General features: G+C 44.4%; 1 protein-coding gene across 8 annotated transcripts in view; it reads left to right on the forward strand.

Moving 5' to 3' along the window:
- Window positions 1-18,803, forward strand: part of PRKDC (protein kinase, DNA-activated, catalytic subunit) — a 153,037-nt gene that overhangs the window by 31,866 nt on the left and 102,368 nt on the right. For 7 of the 8 annotated variants that reach the window (XM_057532490.1, XM_057532495.1, XM_057532492.1 and 4 more), the window contains exons 22-27: window positions 5,276-5,382; window positions 7,252-7,342; window positions 8,039-8,202; window positions 8,864-9,016; window positions 13,367-13,474; window positions 15,827-16,053. In XM_057532490.1, coding sequence (XP_057388473.1) covers window positions 5,276-5,382; window positions 7,252-7,342; window positions 8,039-8,202; window positions 8,864-9,016; window positions 13,367-13,474; window positions 15,827-16,053 — 850 coding nt within the window. The remainder of the gene's footprint in view (window positions 1-5,275; window positions 5,383-7,251; window positions 7,343-8,038; window positions 8,203-8,863; window positions 9,017-13,366; window positions 13,475-15,826; window positions 16,054-18,803) is intronic. The other variant, XM_057532491.1, reaches the window with a different exon arrangement.

Genomic DNA, 18,803 nt, shown 5'->3' on the forward strand with positions numbered 1-18,803 from the left:
GTCGTTCTCCAGGTAATTAGAAGATAGGGAAAAGATAGGGAAAAGCAGAGGGTAAGTAAACTAACAACAGAAAATCCATAACCTGAAAGACTATTTTTAGTAATGTTTTATTTGATATGACATTAAACTTCCAGAACAGTTGCATTAATAGTGAAGAGAACTCCTATCTGCTCTTTATGCAGGTTTAGCAGTGAAATTGTGTCCCGCTTGCTTTGTCACTGTCTGTGCTATCTCTGTATTGTGCGGTAATATGTGTGTGTGTTTACACGTGATGTTTTGTCCCGAACCTTGTGTGAGTAAGTTGCAGGCATCACAGACGTGTGTGCCTGAATATTGCGACGTGTGCTTCCTGTGCATGACCACAGACAGCGTCGTCGTGGTCAAGGTCAGGAGGGGCGACATGGATCCCTCACTCTCCTCCTCTGCAGCCCGTGTGCACATTGCTCGGCTGCCCCATTAACTTCCTTCGTAGCTGTGCTTTCAGCTGCGGTTTTCCGGGGCCAGAATTCAGTCCGGGCCTTGCATTTAGTTGTCGTGCCTCTGGGCGTCCTTTTGTGCGGGACAGTTCTCATGACGTTGATGTTGTTGAAGGTTGTGGGCCGTGATTTGGGAGGAGGTCCTTCCGCCTGGGCTTGTCTGATGTCCTCTCACGTGAGGGCCGCCAGGACCGATGGCAGGCGGTGCCGTCATGGTCATGCCCATGGGCCTGTGGTTAGCGGGAGCCGCTCTGTCCTCTGACTGCGAGTGCTCTTCCCAGTGAGGTCAGTCCCGTGAGGTCCTCCTCCAGTGGTCGGTGCCGAGGAGGGTGGGCACCGGGGGCCCCCCTGGTGGGGCAGGGTATCCAGGCAGGCGAGGAGGGCGGCATACGGGACGTCGGCCACGTTAACAGTTGGATCAAGAACAATGAGGGGAGAGAGAGAAAGAGCTAAAGGGCCTCGGGGATCGGGCCGGGCGTGAGCTCAGGGCCCTGCCTCCCGTCCCGGGCCTCACTGCTTCTGCACACGTGCACAGGCGCCCGCACACATGTGTGGGTGGGTGAAGTGGAACGTGTAACGTGCACACCTGTTGTCCTTCTGTCCGTTGGAAGGGGCTGCCTGGGGCTGGTGGTACCTTTGTAGCAGCGAGCAAACTAGTCCCCAGGTTGTGGCTTTGGAGAAATGGCTGCTTCCAGCCTGGACAGGCAAAGTACAAGAGGAACCTAGAATATTGTGTTTTCTGAAACATGCAGAAATCAAGGAAGTGTTCAAAGAATGATGGGAAATGTCACGGGCCAACTTGGGATAATCTGAGCATCAAGGCAGATTGTCCCAGAAGGAGATCATGATCCGCTGAATCGTGTAGGACTCTGGCGTGTGTACAGTCACAAGTCAGCGAGTAAACGGGAAGCCTCATCATGTGCTTCGTCTCGCTGTGTAAGAAGTCACCACAGGGCCAGCGGCTGAAATGCCATCTGTCGTTTCCCCGTCCTCGGGGTCAGAAGCCCAGGCGGGCTTAGCCGCTCCTCTGCTCGGGGCCGGCTGGGCCGGTCTGGCCCTTCTCCGGGCACTCTGGGGAGGGCCCTCAGGTTCATGCAGGGTGTCGGCGGCGTCCGAGGCCCCGTTTCCTTGCTGGCTGGTGGTCCCGGCTTGGCCCGCCCCTTGCCTTTGGCCCGCCCCTTGCCTTTGGCCCTCCACCTTCACAACCAGCGGTGCGCCTTGAATCCTTAGGCTCGGAGTCTGTCCCCCTTCCTCCTGCATCCGCTGGAGGAAACTCTGCTTTCAAGAGGCTCGTGTGATTAGATTAGACCTGCCTTTGTTGTGTAAGGGAACACGGTCACGGGGGTAACACCGGGTAGGGTCATGGGGGTACCTTAAAATCCTGCCTACCTCACCCCACAACGCATGTTACTCACCAAGGGTGCAGATGGCAGCTTTACAGTGGAGACCCTGGCAGACAGTCGTCAGCCTGCTGGCCAGCAGTGGGGCCGGTGGACAGCACGCCTCCTTATGTGCTTTGCGGAGAGCCCAGTGCCGCTCTGTGCCGCTCCTGACAGAGGTGCAAGGCCTGAACCTTTTGCTCAAAGTGCTTCTGATAAGACTCAAGCCTTGCTCCCTTGTGGATTCCACAGAAAGTAAGGAGTAACTTTGCCCGTTACAGACAAAGGCATTGATCAGTAAGGCAGAGAAGCACGTCCTTTAAGACGGAGTGACCTTTGCTAAGAATGTAACTCGTTTCATAGCCGCTTCTCAGACTCAGGTTCCAAGTTTTGTCACGTTCTGGGACCCACTGACACAACTTGAAACAGCGGGTCTCTCGCAGGGAGTCCGTGAGATCCAGTTGTTTTCAGAGGAGTACTAAGATGTCGTGTGTGTTAACATGCGGTCTTCAAATAGATCAGTAGGTCTTTACAAAAGTAGGTTCTGCTTCCAGTATGCTGACTGTTGGTAGTTGTAACCCACAAAAGCAAAACTCTGTGAGCTCTTAGTAAGTCCCAGTTGTGGGAAGACGGCCGGACGCCAAGAAGCCGAGACTCGCTGCTTCGTGAGCAGCAGCTCACCCTCCGTGAAAGTCAGAAGCACGCCCTCTTACTTCCACTGCAGCCTCGTCCGCTTACCACTTACAGCTCTCTGCCAGACTTCTCTTGGACTGAGAAAAGGCGGAGCGGATGGTTTTGAGAAGTGTCTGCTGAGGTCTTGGAGTTTCTCAGGCTCGGGGCTTGTGAGCACACGTGACCCCCGCCTGCAGCCGCGTCCATCCCGCGCGGCACCGCGCGCAGCGCGCCTCGTCTCCTCACGGCCTAGAAAGCAGGAAACAAAAGCACGCAGGCTTAGAAATGATGCTTAGTGGGACTTCCCTGGCAGTCCAGTGGTTAGGACTTGGCGCTTCCACTGCAGGGGGGCCTGGGTTCAATTCCCAGTTGCGGAACTAAGATCCCACCAGCTGCGTGGCGTGGCCAAAAAAAAAAAGAAAGAAAAAAAAATGATGCTTAGCAATCAGTGTTTCGGTGTTCTGTTTTACTTAGAAATTACGTGGGTATCCAGTGATTATTTACTAATTAACTCAGTCAGTCCAAGGTTTCAAGGCTGCAGATCATAGAAATTATATTCCAGTTGACATGCTACAAAACGTAATTACTGGGGAAGTAAAAAGTTTGTCCAGTGATTCAGTTTAGTTGAACATAAACTTACTGCATTTATCATGATCTTAAAAGTTATGTAGGGCTGTTTGTGATGAAGAAAAAATTCTGCAGATGGTTGGTGGTGTTATTTTGTGTGTCTTGTACCATATTAACAATGTAATGAGAGGTGATGTTAGCTTATTGGGTTTGTAAGCCTGAATAAGTATAATAAGTATATAAATAAGTATAGAAAAAACAAACCCAAGTAGAATAAGATGTATGCTTGTATTGTACTTAACTCTGATAGGAAAACACATTTATTTAAACTAAAATCATGAAATTTGTCTCATTTACCAAAGATGTGCCTTAATTATGTGAATATGGATTTCTGAAATGCTTTTGAGTCAGTGACTATAGCATTTTTTTAAAGTTTGGCACATTTAAAGCATTATAAGTCCAATTTTTTTATTTTCAGATAATTTTAGGAATATTCATTTTATACAAGCTTATTTATCTGTATAAATAAAAGCAGAGCTCCTTTAAGAGACTCAATAATCTTATTTCTTAATACTTTCCAAATACAGGAGAACAGCACACTCACAAGGAGAAGTCAGGTTGTTCTCAATTCAGGGCTCAGGTGACACACAGACACATGAGGGTTTATGGCTTCAGTTCTGCAGTTTGAGTCATAGACAAAGATAAAACACTTGACCAGTCCCCATATCAGAGAGTTGTTTCCCAGTGTACAAAATTCTTAACTAATTTGAGCTCCAAAACATTTTAATAAAGACTAAATAAAAACCAGATCCTCTTTTCATCTGGGGCCACCAGAGGGTAGATTTCTAATATCCACCTGCAGAAGGTCCAAGACCAAAACCCCAGTTCTTAGTGATTGTTCCCACCCGGGGCCTAACTCATGGGGCGTGAGCAAACCTGCACCGCAGACTCACAGATGGGAGGAGAACAGAGAAACAGCAGAGGGGAGTCGGGCTCTGCCGTCAGCGGGTCTCACTTCAGGGGGCTGGGAGAGGCGTGCTGGGGTCATCGCCCCTGTGAGGGTCCTCCCAGGCTGTCTCAGCGCTGGGAGAAGCGAGCGAGGCTCCACCGAGAGAAGGTGAGCAGGTGCCAAAGGTTGCGTTCCTAAAGGGCGAGCAAGACGCTGCCAGTGGTTTCCAGAACCTGAACGCGGTCGTGAGAAGACATTGGACAGACCCAGACGGAGGCATCCAATTTTGTGAATGTCCAAGTCAGGAAACTCCAGGACACTGAAGAACTGTTTCACTTAAAGGAGATGAAAAAGACAAGAGAACTGAGTGTAACCTGTGGTTCTAAGCTAAGACGTTGTCAGGGCTGACTGGAGCCCGACTGGGGGGAGGGTGAATGTGGGCCACGTCTGCAGCTCAGCCTCCTCCTCTGGGTCGTAGCGTGGCTGTCACGTAGGACAGGGTCCGTTAGGACCCACACCATTCAGGGGTGGTGGCGTCAGATTGGTGCCTTACCATGAAGTGGTTCGAGAGGGAAAGTTTTGTGCTGAACTTGCAAGTTCTGTAGAAGTTTATGATTGTCGAATGGCAGCTGCTTCACAGCTGTAAGTGCTCCGATTCCTCAGGGATGCCTCACCGCGATGGCTTTAGTGTCTGTCCACTGGTGGTTCTTCTGAGTCGATAATTACTGTGAAAGTGGCACAGTGGCGATGTTCCAGCTCCGTGGTTCCTTTTATCTAGTTGGCACTCTACGGTGAGAAATAACTTTCTTTTTTCACCCATTATTTCTGCCTGTCAGGAGGGACTTGTGGATTCTTAACATTCTCAGTGGGTCCAGCCCTTTCCTGCTCCCACTGATGTCTGCGCTCAGCCTGTCCCAGATGTGACTTGTGTGGGACTCGTGGGAGTGCGCCCCTCCCCGAGCAGTGCCCCCTCCTGGCGCTTCTCACCAGCACAGTCTCCCCAGCCTGGGAGTCAGCCACTTCTCCAAGGAACCGTGTTTCTTTTAGTCAGCAGTGGTATTTAAAACTAAGACAACCAGTATTAATATTGTTGTTCTAGAAATTTCATTTTTAATCGCACTTTAAATTAGGATTTTAATGTCTCTCTATAGCAGTGTAGTGTGTTTTCCCTTGTATTAATTAAATAAATGAATGAGTGCTGTTTAAAATTGACTTTTGTTTACTGTTGATAGATGAGACCAGGAGTAACTGGGAAGTGTCAGCACTCTCTCGGGCCGCCCAGAAAGGATTTACTAGAGATGTGTTAAAGCATCTGAAAAGGACAAAGAACATTTCATCAGTAAGAGATCCCTTGTATTTTCTTTACCTTAAATAACAGAGAGATCAGATTCTAATGCTTGTGAAAAGTAAAAGTCTTCATTTAAAATATTAGTTATTCTTACATATCAATTAGAGTACAATATAGAAATAAGTTCAATATATATTTAGCAGTAAAAATGTAAACTATGTTAACGGGTTTATTGTCTTGTTTTCTTGTTTGGAATAAGCAATTGCAATAGTGATATTATGGATATGTTAGATTGACTCATTTACTGATTAAATCTGAAATACATATCGTCAAGTTCAGTTCATGGCAGTTTTTATGTTTTTTTTTTCCAGTGATAATTTCTTGAGACCAGTTTTTTTAGATGTGGCACATAATGTAACAGATAGAAATGATGTAAATAGAGAAAATTGAGTTAGTGTAGGGAAAATATTTTTAAGTATGATGTGAAAAAGGAAATTTGAAAAACTTTTAGTATCTAGAACTGATATTGCAAGCTCTAGGGAAAATTCCTCCCATCTCGATATTTTTGACAGCTTTTGATTGGGAGACCTGGATGAAACTAGAAATGGTGTCTAAAGGTTTTAAATTATCTTATCACATATAAGTAAAGGAACGTAAAGTTACTTGAGCGTGCCTCTAGTTTTGCACATTTCTTTACAGGCACAGGACCCCGTTTCCCTAGGTGGGCCCTGGGGTTCCCGGGTGCAAGGCCAGAACTATCAATATTTTCACGCGTCGATGTTTGCACTGTGCAGTGGTGGGTGGTGCGTTGGTTGCCTAGCGCTTCCTTAAGCCTCGACCCTTGAGCACACACTGTGTGCCACCCCGTGTGCTGGAGCAGGAGGTGCTGGCGGTTGTCCTCCGGGATGCACCGAGCAGCCCTTCCCTTGTGAACGCCATTGTTTCTGGGATAGACAGCCTGGCCGTTCAGCGGCTGGCAGGCGTTTTCTCCAAGGCGGAGAGCGAGCCTGTCACTTCAAAGAGCACTTTGAGAGTATTTGTTGCCAGTGATTAAATTCTAGCTTTTAAGTGAAAATTAAAATTTTGGAAAACTTGTAACCATCATGAGCTGGGCAGCTTCTCAGTACTTAACAAACGTGATTTTTTCACATGTACGGTGAAATGCATCAACATGTGGAAGATCTGCATGACCCAGGGAACCAGTGTTTTCAGATGAACAGTACATTATGTTCCCAGATCAAATCGTGTGTGGGTGAAAATCCACAGAGAGCGAGATAAGCCCATGGATTTAATGTGGTAGAGACTACATAACGTTCACTGGTGCGGTTTCAGATTCCACCGTGTGACTGACATTTAAGAAACTTCCACGTCAGTTTCGGAGCCGTATCAGAGAAAAACCTCAGTTATCTAGAAAGACTATTAAAATACTCCTCCTTTTCCAGTTACAGCCCAACAACAAGTCTGTCACAAATGTGAAAATGGGAAACAGTACCACTTGCCTGAGGTTGTTTATTTGGAATATATCGTTACTTTTCCTAAAAGTATATCGTTTGTTAACGTGTCATGGGTTTAGTGTTTTTAAATAAAATAACTATTTAAATAATATCTAAGTTTCAACTTATGATAAATACTGGTAAATACGACCCACATAAACAGAAGTTCTTTGGGGAGCCTCAGTATTTTTTAACGGTGTAAAAGCTCCTGCCAAAACTTTGGAACCGATGGTCTAGGAAATGGACATCTAACTGCAAAATTGGAAGAGATGTGGCTTCTTTTCATGAATTTGCAATAAAATTAACTGCAGTGCCGTGTAGGATATAATGAGCCATTGGAGGCGTCAACAGTGGGGAGGGTGGGTAGAGCAGTGTTTCTTTCAGCTCACGACTCTCTCTGATGTTTAACTTGTCACCGTGTTTGCAGCATGAAGCGCTGTCCTTAGAAGAAATACGGGTTCAAGTCGTGCAAGTGCTTGGCCGTCTTGGGGGACAGATCAGCAAAAACCTCATAACAGGTGACCTTTCCTTAAAGCACACTAACCGCATGGATGTATTTGGATGCATACAGGTCATGGTGTGTTCTGATATTTGCTCCTATATGTCATTTATGTGTTTTCAGGTAAGAGGATGAACAACCCTATTTTGCCTGATGGAGTGAACACTCCACTGTGCCCTGCAGCCTGTGGGGTTCTTTGTGCTCACGCGCTGGGATCTGGGGTCTTTTCCTTTCTGAAGCAGAATCTAGCTTGATGCATCTTTATATTAAACATTGTGTCAGGAGTTCAAAGTTATCTTTTTTAACCTGATATCCTTAATACTTGGATAATTTAAGTTGTTTTTGATCGGAATTAGCATTTTTGATTAGTAAAAATTGGTATTTTTACCTTTAAAATTTCATATTAAATGTATTGGTGATTTGGGCATTTCAGAAGTCAGAGCCTCTATTAGGAAAATAAGTGTTATAAAGGAGATACTTAATTAGAGTATTGTGCATTTATCATTTTTCTTCAGAAGAGTAACTCTTACTGAAATTGGAAATTAAACATTCCAGACTATTAGACCTGTTTAAAAATAGCTTGCTTTTAAGTCAGATTCAGAAACAGTATGTGGTGGTTTGTACACGCGTGGTAAACAGAGCAGGAGGGGGTGAGCCAGGGGCCGTCCTGGAGCGAGGAGGGACTGACCGAAAGCGCTCTGCATCTCTCTGACAGCAGTGTCCCCCGAGGAGAGGGCCAGGCGCTGTGTGGCCTGGGACAGAGAGAGGAGGCTCGGCTTCGCGGTGCCCTTCGCGGACATGAAGCCCATCATCCACCTGGATCCATTCCTGCCGCGCGTCACAGAGCTGGCACTCTCGGCCGGCGACAGACAAACTAAAGTACTCACTGATCACCCGCTGTGGTTAGACGTGTATTCGTTAGGAAACACGTATTGTGTTTCACGGATTTTGTGTTTTCTCTAGTATAGTAATCAGGAAACTATTCAGTTATCAGAAGTATGTGTCCTTGGAAAATGGAAGTTAAACATAAATTATCTGAATAATAGACGATAACCTGGCAGAACATTAATACACTAGAACTCTTCCTGATAGAAGACAGTACAGAGGGCGTTGAAAAGGGAGTTTTAGTCTGTGCTTGATGATCTCTTCAACCTGGGAGATTAGAAACAGATAATCTCAAGTCTTTATGTTAATCTGTACATTTCCAAAATTTGTGCTTTAAAAATATATTTACTGAAAGTGACAGTTGAAAGTGTGCTAACACATGAAGCAGAGTTCTGTGATACGGCAGCATGGAAATACGTTTCTTACGAATGTATTAGTCCTGATGTCTAAATCTTTTAAATCTCAGTTCTTCACCGTTGGCTCCAGATCAAAGTGAACGGAAGCCTGAATTTTATACAACAAGAAGTGCCACTTCCAGTTCATTTATTTTTGGGTGGGATAGTTATCTTCTGCAGAAGTTTTCCTTTTTAAAGGGCTACATTGTGTAGCATTTCAAAATGCTCTTAACCTTTGTTGGACCCCTGGCCTGTTTCAGGTTGCAGCCTGTGAACTTCTGCACAGCATTGTCATGTTTATGCTGGGAAAAGCCACTCAGATGCCTGACAGTGGCCTGGGCCCCCCACCCATGTACCAGCTCTATAAGCGCACTTTTCCTGTGCTGCTTCGACTGGCATGTGATGTAGATCAGGTAAGTGCATGACTTTGAATTTGAAACGGTTACAAAATTTTTTTTAAAAGTCCTGTCTAGTTCAGTGATGGTCAAAGCTTGCTGCACATTGGGACCACTCTGGGGTCTTTGAAAACCTGCCTCCTGGCTGCTGCCCTTCCGACTCCGGCCTACTTCCTCAGGGACAGGCCCTAAGGAATTAAGTTAGGAGAGTAATTCATCAGGAATTAAGGGATTAATTATGAGAGTCTAGCCCCTAAGGCTGATTCTGCTACCGGCTCTGCCACGTAGGGGTGAAGAAGAGAGGAGGGGCCGTGGCCAGCAGTCGGGGGCACTTGGAGATGTCAGCAGGTCATCTCTTCCTCGTGGCTTTTTGGACAGGATTCTCCTTTGCTGCTGGGACACGGAAGACATTCAGATTCTTTATTTTATGAAGCTGGCAGAACCCTGATATAAGGGTGCACACATAAAAAAGAAAACTAAATGAAAAACTCACTTATAAATATAGATGGAATATCCTTCAGTATATATGTGAGCGAATACAGTCCAGCAGGGCCTTAAGATGCACCATGATTAAATAGGATTTTGGGGTAAAACTGGAAATTTACCACAGAAATAGGTTTCATAAGCAGCGATTCTCTTCATATAGGCCAAGAAGGTATTTTGTTCTGGTAAATCAGGAATAGTTTAATTTTGTCTTTAAAAAAATGATGAAGAATGTTTACCTGAATATCACAGCCAAATCCTCCCCAGCCATGACGCAGTGATGCTGCCTTGTGCTTCGGCTGAGGTGGGTGCTGGGGTGAGACGTGACGTGGCCTCTTCACAGGCACCTCCAGCCCCGACCCGGAGCAGGGCCTGCGTGTGGAGTGGTTGCTCAGAATGGCTTCCTATGTGTTTAGTAAGTTATTTGCACTGGTTAGCCTCTGGGTCTCTCATCAGGCCATGAGGTCCCTGAGGTCAGGGACGTTGGAGAAAGGAAGGAAAAAAAATTATTATTTTGAATACAGTTTTAAAAAAATATGCCAAAAATAAAAAAATTAAAAAAAAAAAAAAAAAAAAAAAATATGGAAAGCCCAGAGTATCAACTGATAAATCTAAGAATTAATAAAGGAGAAAGCTGATGAATTACAAAATAGAATTCTCACGTATTAGTGTTCTAATATGTCTCATATTCTATTGTAGCATTGACCACTTGGAAAATATGTTTACAACATAACATTCATAACAGCATCAAAAAATGTAATAATAATAAAACGTCTGGGGGAGTTCCCTCGTGGCCTAGTGGACAGGATTCTGGACTTTCACTGCTGTGGCCCAGGTTCAGTCCCTGGTTGGGGAGCTGAGGTCCCGCGAGCCACATGGCGCAGCGTAAAAATAAAATGAAGTAAAATAAAACATCTAGGAAAAAACTTTAATACGCCAGGCAAACATATATTTTATGAATATAAAATGAAAGTGATGTGTACCTGAAGTATCAGTATTGAGGGAATTCCCTGGCAGGCCCGTGGTTAGGACTTAGCGCTTCCACTGCAGGTAGCCCGGGTTTGATCCCTGGTTGGGGAACTAAGATCCCGCAAGCTGGGCGGCGTGGCCAAAAAAAAAGAATCAATATTGAAAAAATTTGAGCTCTTTCCAAATCGTTCAGTAAGTTTGGTATCGTTCCAGCAAAAATCCCGGAATTTCATTTTGAACGTCAAAAGTAATCTGGAAGAATAATTGCTGGAGCCTAACCAAGAAAAATTTTGGCAGGGTCAGGTACTGAAGGGATTCTTGCCCTAACAGACATTAAGAAGAAGCCACGTTAATCATAATGGGGTTGAACTTGTGCACAGATATGTCAGTGGGACTGTCTGGCAGTTGGCAAGTGGACCCATGTGTCCACATAAATATTGTATGTGTGGTAAAATGGGCTTTTTAAGTTAATTAAAAATGGAACATTTAATAAATTCTATTAGAGCATTTGACTAACATATGAGAGGTTAATTTCAAATTAAAAGGATTTAGAAGGAAAAATAAACTCTAGAAATATTATAGAAAAATGTGATGAATTATAGCATGTCTGTGTGTATCTTTGGATTGGGATGGTCTTTTTCATTGGTAAAATATACTAATTAATATAGAAACATATGATGCTAAAAGTGAAGCTCCATGTCATCACCCCTTTCCCACCATTATTCCCCAGGAAAAGCCACTGTATCCTCTGCCGAAAGTTTGGTGAAAATACTCCTAGATCTTTGTAAAACATAGCATACATATAAATTTTATATAAATTTTTATAAGCATACATATAAATCTTGTTTTACAGATAAAAAGTAGGATTATAGCATTCAAAAATGCTTTCTTTTATGTAAAATGTGATTTCTGCTACTTGGGTGGATTTTATCATTACATTATAGGTGTCTTTCCATACAGTTTGTGTAGAAAGGGACATTTTCATACAAGGTATTGAAGGGAGATCTGTGGAAGAAAACTGTTAGTGTATTGATAGTTCTGACTTTATAAGTATTTAAAACCACTGAATGGCACAAAACCCACAGTTTTGACATACACATGATGTAGGGAAATTTTTTTTTCCACATTGTGCTGAAGATAATAAGATTTTAAAATGGGCAAATGGATAAAGAACAAAAATGGGCAGCTCGTGAACAAAGAAGTACATATGGCCAATTAAATATGTTTTAAATATTCAACCTTTTTAGTAAACAAGGAAATTCAAATTAAAATGCTATGGATTGCAGCAGTTGTCAAATATTTTAAAAATTGGCAGTGTTTAGTGCTGCCAAGCTTGTAGGGAAAGGGGCTTGTGAGTCCTGGGAGGTGGGAGTGTGGACAGCAGCCCTTGTCCAGAGAGGTGTTCAGAGTGGTGTGTATAAGACAGACATAAACTAGAAATACTGCATTTCTGACAACAGGATTTGGGTAACTGGATCATGGTTTATCCATATATGAGATAGCAGGCATCTAATAAAGATATTGATGTAGCTTATGTATTTACATGGAAAGTATTCAAAATTAAGGGGCAGAAAAGTGGTTACAAAAGTGTATATTTTTACACACGTGTATACACATATTTAAATGTGTATAAATAAAATATACTGAGTTAACAGTGGTTTTGAATGTTAACAGTGGTTACCTTTTGGATGTAGGATTATAGTTGGTTTTCTACATTTTCTATAAATGGTGCGTGTGTACATATATATAATTTATGTTCTAAGAATACAAAATAATTCTTTTGGGGGGGGAAAAAAAAGTGATGCTTTAAGACCAGGTTAAATTTCCAAACCGAAAGGTAAGATTCTTTTACTTTGATTAAGTCTAAAAGTTGCTTCAAAGTTTAGAAAGATATTTTTTGGAGAAATACCCGGGTGCAAGAGAACTTGTTGTTTAGTCTGAGCCCCAGACATTTCACGTGATTTTTGCTTTTTTTAAAAAAATTTTTAAATTTTATTTTATTTTTTGGCCGCAGCAAGCGTTGCGGGATCCTAGTTCCCTGACCAGGGATGGAACCCACACCCCGTGCAGTGGAAGCACGCGGTCCCCCAGTGGACTGCCAGGGACATCCCTCACGTGATTTTTGATGTGGTGTCCATACCATGTGCTTTGTTCTTAAGCTGAGTATCAGCGGGGAAGTAGAACTCCGCTAGATTTCTCAGTGCTCCTGTAGGGCCAGCCTTGTGAGACATGAAGATTGGGAATGTTCCCCTTCACTCGGGCTGTGAACATTTACTCTTCATAGAGAATGAGGGTTAGATGCATAACCATTTGTCTCAGGAAATTGCTCTGATCCAAAAGGACAGTAAAACTTCTCTCCAGGCCTGGGAGCCGCCCTGGATTGTAGGAGCCAGACACCCACAGGGCTCTCTGGGCCCTGGAGAGACTGTATTCACATTTGCGAAGGTTAGGGTGAGAACCCACATCTCCAAGGAGTAAAGACTAGTTTCCCTTCTTTCGGCAGGGCAGCGGAGGGGGAGGGGCGGTGCCTCTTCACGTCTTGTTCTGTGATACAGCCTGGAAGTCTGTGTGCAGAGGACGCTGACCTGGCTTCTGCTTTGTCACCACGGGGGTGTGAACAGAATGCCTTCTGTTCAGCTCAGGATCCGGTTAGTCAGGATGAATGATAGAAACCATCACTGTCGACCCTAATTGCCCTCCTCGTTAGAGGAGCAGTAAGTCTTGGGGTGTGTATTTTTCTTTGCCGGACTCTTAGGAAGAAGTTAGACCGTGTTCGTCACAGAATTTAACTAGAGAAGGAAACTAATATAACCACAGCAGTATTATGCTTAATTATGCTCCTGTCACATAAATAGAACTCTCTCTGATATAAAATTTACATGAAAAAAGTAAATTCTGATGTTATTACTCCTTCAGGTGCCGAGGCAACTGTATGAACCTCTAGTTATGCAGCTGATTCACTGGTTCACCAACAATAAGAAATTTGAGAGTCAGGACACTGTTGCCTTACTAGAAACAATACTGGTGAGTAATGGTTCTTTTCCTGCTGTTCCCATCAGCTGGTTATATGTGATCAATACTCAGAACTTTAAGAAAAGCTACCTGTCAAGGTATCAAAATGTAACATCTAGCTAGATTGGATCATCTTTTTTCTTTTGTTTTGGTGAGATGGCATTTAATGAACAAGGTGCTATGCTTATTAAGTGATACTTTTAAATAGCTACAAGCAAATAGATGTTTTTGTTTTGTTCCTTTTGGGAGGATGGTTATAAATTTGACAAACTTCATCTACATTAAGGCTGTGTGTGTGTGTGTGTGTTTGTTGAGGGTGCAAAGGGTGAATAAGAATGTTCTTGGACTTCTATCAGAGTTGCAGTATCCTCTTTTTTTTTTTTTTTTAAACTATAATGTACTAGTTCAGAGTAAAAGGAATTTTTTGAGCTGGTCCCGTTTCCTCCTGCATTCAGATTCAGTAACTCAAAACCCCTAGACATCGCAGTTCACCATTTACATAGAAGTGGCCTGAGACAGTAGAATTGTTAGGGTGGGGTCACTGGCTCACTGCGGGCAGAGGCAGTGAGGTCAGCTAAAGCCTTACTGTCTTTCCACACTGATCTGATTTTAATATTCTGAACTCGTGCAAATAACTACATTTGATTTCTTTAAATATCATCTTAATTGATGTTTACCTATTATTTCAACCTCTACTTTTGTTTTGGCATATACTGACTTTGGAAACAAAATCCCCAGTTGAGGGACTTCCCTGGTGGCGCAGTGGTTAAGAGTCCGTCTGCCAATGCAGGGGACACGGGTTCGAGCCCTGGTCCAGGAAGATCCCACATGCCGCGGAGCAACTAAGCCCGTGTGCCACAACTACTGAGCCTGCACTCTAGAGCCTATGAGCCACAACTACTGAGCCCGCGTGCGTACAGCCTGTGCTCCACAACAAGAGAAGCCACCGCAATAAGAAGGCCGCGCGCCGCAAGGAAGAGCAGCCCCCGCTCGCCACAACTAGAGAAAGCCCGCGTGCAGCACCGAAGACCCAACACAGCCAAAAATAGATAAATAAATTTTTTAAAAAAATGCCCAGTTGAACACATAGCAAGTTTGTGCAAACAAACATCCTTTAATTCCATGTTTTTGCAGACTGATTTGTTTGAATCTGTGGGTCACTTTCTGTTAAGTTTGAGGTGAGGTGTGTCGTTGCATGTAGGGCCACCGTCCGTTGCAGTTTGCCCAGGCCAGCCCTGTTGCCCCTGTTGCCCCTGTTGTGTGTGTAGTTACTAACACAGCTCCTTTCCCTCTCAGAGGTTGCCTAAGTGGCTGCCACTTGTGGGCAGTGGGAGTTACTGAACATGTGTAATTAGGACGATGACATCATTGTACCTGTGGTTTAATTCCCTGCAGTGTCTAGTGTGAAACCTGCCTATGACAGATCCATTTAATTAAATTTAACTTGTGGCTTATTTCACTCAGACGGATTTATTCTAATGTTTCTATTCTAAAGTTTCCATCTTAGCTGTTTCTTTTCCCCTTTTGATCCTTGAAGGTAGCTTAAGTCAGGGCTTCAGGAAAAAACCAGGGGGCAGTGGAAATGTAACATGAGAGAGTTTACGGAAAGAAAAGAAAAGGTGAAGGCGGAGGTGGAGGCTGGCGCGCTCCAGCGCACTCGTGCCCCTGCTGCCCACTCCTCTGCCCGTTTCCGCGGTGCATTACCATCACCTCCGTGAACTCTGATTCGCACTGTGATCAAAGGTGTTGCATGTAGCAAGGAACCAGGCATGTTAGAAAGAATCCCCTTATTTCAGTTTCCGTGTACGTTCTCAAGTTAAACCTTTCCTGTGTGGATCTAAGAGAGAAACAAAAGCACTCAAATTTCCTTAGCTGTTTTTTTCAAGTATTTAGAGACTGTGCCTTTCTGGAGACTGCTCTGATAGAAAGTTCTACTTTTAGAACCACATCTCTACTATTTTTCTTTGTGTAGCGTTACAGTTTCCTTGAAACTTGCAAGGGTCTTATTCTATTTATCCTCAATAAATAAAGCATTTCAGATAATGTTATGAGGTAGAATCAACAACAAGTTTTTAGGATATAATCATTGTGTTTCTTCAGGGGAAGGAAAGTCTGCTTTGTTGCTGTACAATTAAAGTATTCTCTTTTTTCATGTACATTTCAGTTTCTTAATTTGTTTAGAAGAAACTTTTCATTATGTCAAAAGGAATTTGTTATTAGAGTCTAGATTCTAGACAATCAGATTGGTTTGACTAGTGTCTGTTTTTTTCCTTAATAGTGCTCTAAATTAATTTTCATAACATACTTCAGTTATGCTCAGAGGCAGACCAAGGTATTCAGTTGTCATTTTATGCTTTGTTTCAGGATGGAATTGTGGACCCAGCTGACAGTACTTTAAGAGATTTTTGTGGTCGGTGTATTCAAGAATTCCTCAAATGGTCCATTAAGCAGACAACACCGCAGCAGCAGGAAAACAGTCCAGTAAACACCAAATCACTTTTCAAGCGACTGTACAGCTTTGCACTTCACCCCAATGCTTTCAAGAGACTGGGAGCATCACTTGCTTTTAATAATATCTACAGGGAATTCAGGTGCGTGAGTTACCTGACGGGGAAGAGTGTAAAGATCTTTAAATTTTCTTTTTTAATATTTATTTATGTTCCTTTTCTTTTTTTGGCTGTGTCGGGCCTTAGTTGCAGCAGATGGGATCTTTGTTGGGGCCTGTGGGATCTTTTCGTTATGTCACGCGGTCTAAGATCTTTAAGTTTTCAATGGTGATTTTGTAAAGTGACTCACTGTTTGTGTATCCATGTAGTCATATATCAAGCATTCAGTAAATAGTTAACATGCGGGATGCTGTGCTGTTTTCTGGGGATTAAATAATGAACTAAAATGCAGTTTGCATGCAAGAAGAGGCTCGGAACGTGTTGAGAAGCATATTGACGCATAATAGTACACAGTCTGGAAAGTCCAACAAAAGCCGTAATACACAGCCTTTTGAAGCACAGAAGAGGAGTGTCTGACATGGTTAGGGGAGGTTTCCTGTACCTCCTGGCCTCCTGTACCTACTGTACTTTTGGCTTCTTGTACCTCCTGGCCCCCTGTGCCTCCTGGCTTCCTGTACCATTCATACTTGGGATGAGGCTTAGGGGACGGGTGGAAACTGGCCCCAAGCATTTCAGGTCAGAGGGACAGGGCAGAGATAAGAGGACAGTATGTAAGGAGACGAAGTCATTTTCTACTCCTTGCTGTGGGGTTTGAGGTTTGGAAGGGAGAGAAATGAGACTGGCCAGGAGCGTCTCTTTGTGGAGTGAAGATGTGACGGCCACTTCCAGAGACGGCCAGTCCTGGGTAGTGGGGGCAGGGGGTGGCACGGCTAGGCTCCTCCCAGGATTCGCCTGCCAGGAGCTGTGTGGGGAGTGGGTCTGAGGGCCAGGACACCGGTGACAGTGTGGTTTCACAGTCCAAGGACAAGATAGTCCCTGACCTAAGGTTGTAGTAGTGTTTGTTCGTTTGTTCATTTAGCACTGTTTGCTAGGTCAGACTGTTATGCGCCAGGCACCGTGCCGAATGCTGGAGATACAAAGATGTAGCCCTTTGTGAGGGTTGCATTTAAAAAAGACAGGTAGATAATATTCAACCAATCACAGAGATAAAGGTAAAATTTGTAGCTGGAATTAGTGCTTTTAAGTAGCGGTACAGGGAATTCCCTGGTGGTCCAGTGGTTAGGACACTGCGCTTTCATCGCCGGCTGCCCGGGTTCAATACCTGGTAGGGGAACTAAGATCCCACTACTGTGCAGCACGGGAAAAAAAAAAATTAAGTAGTGGTACATGATTCCTGAAGAATCTTATAATGAGGAATCTGACCTCATTTGGTCAGAATAACTTCTCTCAGGAAATGGCAGTTGGGATAGTGATGAGGGGAGCAGTTGTGAAAATAAGAGATGATGGATGGATGATGGAGGGATGGATGGATGGGTGGATGGATGGATGGATGATGGATGGATGGATGGATGATGGATGGGTGGATAGATGGATGGATGGTGGATGGATGATGGATGGGTGGATGGATGGATGGATGATGGATGGATGATGGATGGGTGGATAGATGGATGGGTGGATGGATAGATGGATGGGTGGATGGGTGGGTGGATAGATGGATGGATGATGGATGGGTGGATGGACGGATGATGGATGGGTGGATGGATGGATGATGGATTGGTGGATGGATGGGTGGATGGATGGATGTATGGTGGATGGATGGATGGGTGGATGGATGGATGATGGATGGATGATGGATGGGTGGATAGATAGATGGATGATGGATGGGTGGATAGATGGATGGATGGTGGATGGATGGATGGATGGTGGATGGGTGGATGGATGGATGGATGATGGATGGGTGGATAGATGGATGGATGGTGGATGGTGGATGGGTGGATAGATGGATGGTTGGATGGATAGATGGATGGGTGGATGGATGGATGGTGGATGGGTGGATGGATGGATGATGGATGGATGATGGATGGGTGGATGGATGGATGGGTGGATGGATGGATGGATGATGGATGGATGGATAGATGGATGGACAATGGATGGATGATGGATGGATGATGGATGGGTGGATAGATGGATGGGTGATGGATAGGTGGATGGATGGGTGGATGGATAGATGGATGGTGGATGGGTGGATGGATGGATGATGGATGGGTGGATGGATAGATGGATGGATGATGGATGGATGATGGATGGGTGGATAGATGGATGATGGATGGGTGGATGGATGATGGATGGGTGGATAGATGGATGGATGGTGGATGGGTGGATGGATGGATGGATGGATGGATGATGGATGGATGATGGATGGGTGGATAGATGGATGATGGATGGATGATGGGTGGATGGATGGATGGATAGATGGATGGACAATGGATGGATGATGGATGGGTGGATAGATGGATGGGTGATGGAAGGGTGGATGATGGTTGGAGAGGTAGGTGGATGATAAGTAGACAGATTTTAGATGGATGGATGGATAGATCAGTGGTAGATTGATAGAGAGAGGGTAGTTGGATGGATAGGAATCTGTCCCTGTGTGTGTGTGGGCATGTGCACGTTTGTATGAAAATCGACTGGAGTTTGAAGCCACTGTGTTGATTTTTTTTTAAATTAATTAATTTGTTTATTTTTAGCTGTGTTGGGTCTTCGTTTCTGTGCGAGGGCTTTCTCTAGTTCCGGCAAGCGGGGGCCACTCTTCATCGTGGTGCGTGGGCCTCTCACTGTCAGGGCCTCTTGCTGCGGAGCACCGGCTCCCAGATGCGCAGGCTCAGTAGTTGTGG

The sequence above is a fragment of the Balaenoptera acutorostrata genome, chromosome 17 (genome assembly GCF_949987535.1).
Source record: "Balaenoptera acutorostrata chromosome 17, mBalAcu1.1, whole genome shotgun sequence".
In the NCBI taxonomy this organism is placed as follows: domain Eukaryota; kingdom Metazoa; phylum Chordata; class Mammalia; order Artiodactyla; family Balaenopteridae; genus Balaenoptera; species Balaenoptera acutorostrata.